Below are 7543 nucleotides of genomic sequence, written 5' to 3'. Positions count from 1 at the left end.
TGACCGCACGGTGAAAATGCGAGCCCACGTTGGCAAGCTCGCCGAGGCCCGAGCGCGTCGCCGCACGGCCGCACCGCCCTGGACGGGTCGGTCCCGCCCGCCGCGCCGCCGTGCTCTGTTCTGCTGACCTGCTCCCCTCCCCGGACGGACGGACATGGCACGCGCTGGCTACAGTCTCCTCTCGTACACTCGTTGTCTCCTCCTCACACTCCCCGTGCACCATTTATTTCACTCCTCACTCCCCTCTCTCTCTTCCCGGACACGGAAGTCACTGTCCTCCTGTCCCAGTGTCCCCCACCGCACACTCCCCTGCGCCACCTTTTCTTTTCACGGCGTCCCACAGCAGCCCGGGCACCCATTCCAAAACCTCACTCGCGAACCCCAAGAACTCCAGTCCAGCGACGGCAATGGCGATGGCGGCGGAGGGCGGCGCGGCGAGCGAGCCGGAGCTGGTGTCGATCCCGGCGACGCCGCACGGCCTGTCGACGCCGGAGGGCGCGGCGACGCCGACCGGAGCCGGTGGGGGAGGTGGCGGGAGGAGCAAGGGCTCCGGGACCCCCGGGCGTCGCGTGGTGGAGGGCCTGCGCGGGTACCTGGAGGACGTGGGCCACCTCACGCGCCTCGACCCGCGCGACGCCTGGCTGCCCGTCACCGAGAGCCGCGGCGGCAACGCCCGCTACGCCGCCTTCCACTCCCTCAACGCCGCCCTCGGCTTCCAGGCGCTCCTCCTCCCGCTCGCCTTCCCGGGCCTCGGATGGTAACCAAGCAGCAATCACTGCTTCTGCCCGCCTCCATTGAAGTTACTCATTGTTGCTGCTGCTAATCTGCTATGCTTTCTCTGCTTTTGTTAATGGCGCCTTGATTATTCTGATGAGTGACAGGGTGAGTGTCATTGGCCTGATTGGCCAATCCAGGTTTAAAAATCTGTCGCCTGGGGGAGAGGCTTTGATGATGTTGCTTGGTGTGTTTCAAGCTTTTTTTTTTCAGTTCTTATTATACACTTGTGTTGACCCTGCCCGTGTCAATGCCTCTCAACTTGGGCACAAACCATTTTGATTGCTGAATTTGGGTGAGATGGCCCAATTCTCACTCCACATCTGTCCAAAATACCAAACACAGAGACCTATTAGTAAGACCGATCCGGGGGACATAGAGCGTGTTTGTCTGAACTTATCAGCCATGGTATAATATTTTTCTCTCACCATAAATCAGCGAACCATACTTTTCAGCGAAGTGAACAGGGCGAATTTGCTAATGTCTTCTTTTTTCCACTCTTCAAATTTGTTGTCTGGTAAACGTTTGCTACATTTAGTTATTATAATTCAGGTTGGTAAAATTAGAGGCTTCATTCAGTTTTTGCCAGAGATAAAGATTCGAAAATTTTCAAATCAGAATCAAAACCACTATTCTTATAAGAAATCACAGTATAAATCTCATATGTTCATGGATTATTTTGGTTTCGTCTTTTTTTTTTCCTTCTCTGATTTGAAGTTTGTTGAATTGTTTAAGCATAGCATGTGTAACTTAGAATAAATAAAATGTGCAGTACTTGCAACTAATTCCTAAGATTATACTTTCTTTATTGCAACTGAAAAAGAAAAAAAATCTTGTTCTCATTTTTAACTATTGGTTGTGGCGTCCAGTTGAACAGGGTTTCAACCTTCTCAGCCAATTTCTTTGAAGTATTCAATGTCCCTAAATTATCATACCCTGAAGTTCAGAACCATTTCTGACATATCACTGTTCATGACTGTTTGGACTGAAGGAGCTGGGGGATAATTTCATTGACTATTGCTTATTTCTGGCAACTGTACACGCTCTGGATCCTAGTGAAGCTTCATGAGGCTGTGCCAGGCAGGAGGTACAACAGATATGTGGAGCTTGCACAGGCTGCATTTGGTGAGACATTCTCTCAACTATTTTTGCCAGCTCATGACAATTACTTCTGATTCCTAGATTCACGAATGCCACTGACATGTCTGCAATATGTAAATGGGTGCAAGGACTGTATGTCGCCACTGTCCAATTATTATCTCTGCCATATAGGCTGGAAAGAATCTATTGACAGTGTCTTGCTGCTTCCAAATAAGAGGTGGAGCGTGACTGATGGGGTAGTGCCAGGCTAATCTAGGAACGCTCTTTTGTTATCTTCGCATCCAGATCATGATCTGGAGCTGCTTCTACTGTCAGATAACATATGGCTCTCATGCCATTCGTTACAGTACCGCGAAAATATGTTACCTTTTGCTACTAGTGGAACCCTATGATCCTTCGACAGTATCGAACTAGTGCATTATCTACTTGGAATTATTATTGCTTCTGGTTGCACTAAACTGAGAACATGCAATGCAGCTAGATTCTCTGTTGATCTATTTCATTGATAGCTACATAATTCAAGTCACAGGACAGAAAAGGATTTCCACCAATTATATACTGACTAATATACATTGTTCATGCAGGAGAAAAACTGGGAATGTGGCTGGCTCTTTTCCCGACTATTTATCTCTCGGCAGGCACCGCCACTGCGTTGATCCTTGTTGGAGGGGAGACCATGAAGCTGTTCTTCCAAATAGTGTGTGGCCCACTCTGCTCACCGAATCCCATTACGACGGTCGAGTGGTACTTGGTGTTCACTTCCTTGGCAGTAATTCTTTCCCAACTTCCAAATCTCAATTCAATCGCTGGTCTTTCACTCATCGGTGGGGCGACTGCGATAATGTACTGTACCATGTCATGGGTTCTCTCTGTCAGCCAACCACGACCACCAACAGTATCTTATGACCCAGTGACATCCAATTCTTTTGGTATATCCCTATTCTCAACCTTGAATGCCCTTGGGATAATAGCGTTTGCCTTCAGAGGGCACAATCTTGCTCTGGAAATACAGGTCAGTATAATTTCTCGTTGATGAATTATTGGCTCAGAGCCTCTTTCTATCATCAGGTAACTTCATGTCTTCATGTGTGTGAATTGTCATTGAAATTTTGCAGGCGACAATGCCATCGACTTTCAAACATCCAGCACATGTGCCAATGTGGCGCGGGGCCAAAGTAGCGTATCTCCTGATTGCAATGTGCCTCTTCCCCGTCGCCGTTGGAGGCTACTGGGCCTACGGAAACATGGCAAGTACTTCATGATGCTTACTTAGCTCATCAGACTAATCATGACTTCATTGTGCTGCAACTAATGATCCCTGGACTGTTGTGCTCGTACTCATGGCATGCCCTGCAGATGCCACCAGGAGGGATGCTGGCGGCACTCTACGCCTTCCACAGCCATGACATCCCGCGGGGCCTCCTCGCGACGACATGCCTCCTCGTCGTGCTCAACTGCCTCAGCAGCTTCCAGATCTACTCCATGCCGGTGTTCGACAGCTTCGAGGCCTACTACACCGGCCGCACCAACCGCCCGTGCTCGGCATGGGTGCGGTCAGGGTTCAGGGTCTTCTACGGGTTCCTCTCGCTGTTCATCAGCGTGGCTCTGCCATTCCTCTCCAGCCTCGCTGGGCTGCTGGGAGGGCTCACCCTGCCTGTGACCTTCGCCTACCCGTGCTTCATGTGGATCCGCGTCAAGAAGCCCGAGAGGTTCAGCTTCAGCTGGTACCTCAACTGGGGCCTTGGGCTGCTCGGCACAGCGTTCAGCCTGGCGTTCTCGCTGGGTGGCGTCTGGAGCATCGTCAACAATGGGATGAAGCTCAAGTTCTTCAAGCCTAACTAGGTATATAGATTGCTTGCTTGCTCCAATCTGCAAGTTATTAGAAGAAATTAGTTGTGGAACTGAATGTTACATATTACTACTGCATAGTTATGCTGCGTAACTACTACGTTGCCTTGGTAAGAACAATGGCATGTATGTAACGTAAGTGATGTCTGAGAAATTCGAAATCTAAGGGGCTTTGTGTATAGAGTATATTTTCAGTGTATCTTGCACGTAGAAAGTCGTCAGTAATTTGAGGACTTCATCAGCATCACGTTCGACACTTTGTACAAAACGAACAAGCAGAACATACAAGAGGCAATCATACCCGTTATGAATTGGGTCCTGGGGCTCTGACCACGCAGGTCCTCTGGGGAGCTTGTTGATGGCATCGTGCTGCAGCCTCTGGTCCCAGGCAGATTCGTGTGGAGTGGAGGTGGTCCTAGAATGGTGAGTACTCTACCTCATCGACTTATACGGCTTTTTTTTCCACACCGCATTCCTGGAAGGGGCTAAGAAACTATGGTGGACGGCTGCACCTCCCCGAGTTAAAATTTTCTTTTGGCTCATCCTACATGGACGACTTTGGACAGTGAAAAGATGTCATAGACATGGGCCTTGTTCAGTCATACGATGTTTGACACATGCATGAAGTATTAAATATAGACTAAAAAAACTAATTGCATAGATTACAACTAATTTATGAGATGAATTTTTTAAGCCTAATTAGTTCATGATTTGATAATGTTATGCTACAGTAAATTTACGGTAATTTATTTAATTAGGCTTAATAAATTCGTCTCGTGGAGTACTGAGGACTTCTGTAATTAGTTTTATTATTACTATCTAAACACTCCCCTGTGACACCTCGATGTGACATCTCTAAACTTTAGCCTCTAGATTTAAACACACCATGGCTTGCAAGCCAATTTCTCATGCGCCGGTGACACCTCGATGTGTATTATTTGATTTTCTGATTTGTTTTCACAGATTTGAATGCGTGTTTCAAAAATTCGTATCTAGAGCTAGCAGTGTCCAAATGGGGTGAACTAAATTTTGTTGGATTCATCATAAAGTGTAGTATTTGATAAAAATATGAAATGCACTGTTTCTGGTATTTTCTGGGAGAATTAAATGGAGCTAAATAAGTGTTTTTAAATTATTTGCAATCTTGTAAAATACATAACTTGAGGTAGGGAAGTGATAAATTGTGATTCTAATTTTGCTGATCTTGTGTTGACATTCTCTAGCTAGGAAAAATACTAAACTTGCAGTAAACTTGATTGGAGTAAGGTCTTTCTATTTATCTTTTAATAAATGGTGTTTTCTAAGAAAATTTATAAGGATAAAAATAAGTAACATATTGTCATGCAAATTTTTGTAAAGTGTTAATGGGTTTTAGGGAAGCTAAGAAAAATATGAAATTTATTGCTTGATACTTTTCAATAGGCTAAACTATTTTTGCTAAAATAAACCTAAGCAACTTGTCATTTTTGTATAGAGGGCTATACTTATCTAATTAGCATGAAGTTTGCATAGTAGACTTTTGGGGTTATATGTATGCTACTGTAATTTTCTCTGAATTTATGGAGCACTAGAAATATTTATCTCATAAATCGTCTTATTATATAAAGAAATTAATAAAGGTATCTAAATACTTTAGTTTGGCATAAACATAATATTTTCTGCCGTCGTTGTGATGCATATGATCTGCTGATAAAGGTAGTTATGTTTGAAGTTGATTTGTTATGAGCAGCTACTTAATTATTGCTTTATAATTCCGCTAGATGGCTACAGTAGTAGTTTCTGTTGTATTGGTAAATTCATGATGATAATTACATTTCTTGTGAAACTTGTTATTAACAAAGTTGTAGATAACTTACTGATCTTACTCGTGTCAAATTTTCATGGTAATAGATTAAATGGTTTGTGAGTTATAGCTGTTAGAAGTCTGCTGTCAAAATTTGCTTGTCTACTGGTGAAAGGTCCTAATGGCTAGAGGGGGATGAATAGTCTATTAAAAATTTCTATAATAATACTTAGCAACCCGGTTAGACAAATATGAGGCAAAACGAGTGTTACGCTAGCCTACTAAAAATGCAAGCCATATATCATAATTCTAGTTTATATAATCTCTATCCACACAATGGTTATGTCACTACACTAAGTTAGAGTGCTCTCAAAGGCTAAATAAAGAGCCACACTAATCAAACTAACAAGCTCTCATAACTAGCTACACTAAAGAGCTTGACAACTAGTTTGCGGTAATGTAAAGAGAGCAAGATGGTTGTACCGCTGAGTCGAGGAATGAACCAATCAATCATAAGAATGAATACCAATGTAGATCAATGACCTCGGAATCAAATGATGACACAATAATTTTTTACCGAGGTTCACTTGCTTGCTGGCAAGCTAGTCCTCATTGTGGTGATTCACTCACTTGGAGGTTCACGCGCTAATTGGCATCACACACCAAACCCTTAATAGAGTGCCACACAACCAACACAAGATGACGATCACACAAGCCACAAGCAATTTATTAGAGTACCTTTTGGCTCTCCACCGGGGAAAGGTCAAGAACCCCTCACAATCACCACGATCAGAGCTGGAGACAATCACCAACCTCCGCTCGATGATCCTCACTGCTCCAAGCCGTCTAGGTTGTGGCAACCACCAAGAGTAACAAGAGAATTCCGCAGCAAAACACGAACACCAAGTGCCTCTAGATACAAACACTCAAACAATACACTTGGATTTACTCCCAATCTCACAAAGATGATGAATCAATAATCGAGATAAGTGGGAGGGCTTTTGCTAAGCTCATAAGATTCCTATGTCAATGCAAATAGCCAAGAGAGTGAGCTTGAGCCGGCCAAGTGATATTTATAGACACTCCCAAATAATTGAGCCGTTGGCTCAATTATTGGGCTAACTGCGGGATGATTGGACACACCAGTCGTGTGCATCGGATGCGTCCGATCGCTGCGTCCAATCACTGCTTGATCGCCACGTGTCCCATTCAAATTGTTTAGCCATTCGCACTTAACGGCTAACCGCACAATAGTGATTGGACGTAGCCGGTGTGGCCGACCGAATGCAGGAAATGCAGCGTCCGGTCGAGTCTAGAGAGCTCTAAGAGCCGCTCTGGGCCAACCGAACGCGTTCGGTCACACCGGACCAAACGTTCCTAGTGTCTGATCAATTATAGCTGAAAACCCGAGACTTACTGGTTCACACCGGATCGAACGCTCCCATCGTCCGATCAATTATAGCTGAAAACTTGAGACTTGCTGGTTCACACCGGACATGTCCGGTGTGGCGACCAAACGCGCCTAGTCGCTGCATTTGGTCGAGTCCAGAGAGCTCCTAGAGCCGCTCAATTGCGAGTGGACGCGTTCGGTGTGGCCGACCAGACGCACCCCTACGTCCGGTCCTCTCTGGACTAACACCTACGCCCCACGTCACCTTGACTGGATGCTAAACAATGATTTCTCAGTGTCCGGTCACTACTACGACCTAGAGTCCGGTCACCTCGTCAACTCTGCCGCGCCTGTCCAGAATACCGAACACGTCCGGTCATGTCGGGAAGATATCGGACACGTCCGGTCACCCCGTGACCAGCGCATTCAACTCCTTTTCAACTCTATCTCCTTTACCCTTGCTCAAATATGCCAACCACCAAGTATATCACCTTGTGCACATGTGTTAGCATATTTTCACAAATGTTTTCAATGGTGTTAGCACTCCACTAGATCCTACATGCATATGCAATGAGTTAGAGCATCTAGTGGCACTTTGATAACTGCATTTCGATACGAGTTTCACCCCTCTTAATAGTATGGCTATC

The 7543-nt window shown here is 45.4% G+C and overlaps 1 protein-coding gene across 1 annotated transcript; it reads left to right on the top strand.

The window, feature by feature from the left end:
* Positions 1-277: 277 nt before the first annotated feature.
* Positions 278-3911, top strand: LOC136508883 (lysine histidine transporter-like 8). The gene is made up of 5 exons (XM_066503663.1): positions 278-757; positions 1766-1899; positions 2460-2887; positions 2991-3122; positions 3232-3911. Exons 1-5 carry the CDS (start codon positions 408-410, stop codon positions 3715-3717), a joined length of 1530 nt encoding a protein of 509 aa, XP_066359760.1. The 5' UTR covers positions 278-407; the 3' UTR covers positions 3718-3911.
* The last annotated feature ends 3632 nt before the right edge of the window (positions 3912-7543 follow it).

The sequence above is a fragment of the Miscanthus floridulus genome, chromosome 15 (assembly GCF_019320115.1).
Source record: "Miscanthus floridulus cultivar M001 chromosome 15, ASM1932011v1, whole genome shotgun sequence".
Lineage (NCBI taxonomy): Eukaryota > Viridiplantae > Streptophyta > Magnoliopsida > Poales > Poaceae > Miscanthus > Miscanthus floridulus.
This window is presented reverse-complemented; position numbering and strand designations above follow the sequence as displayed.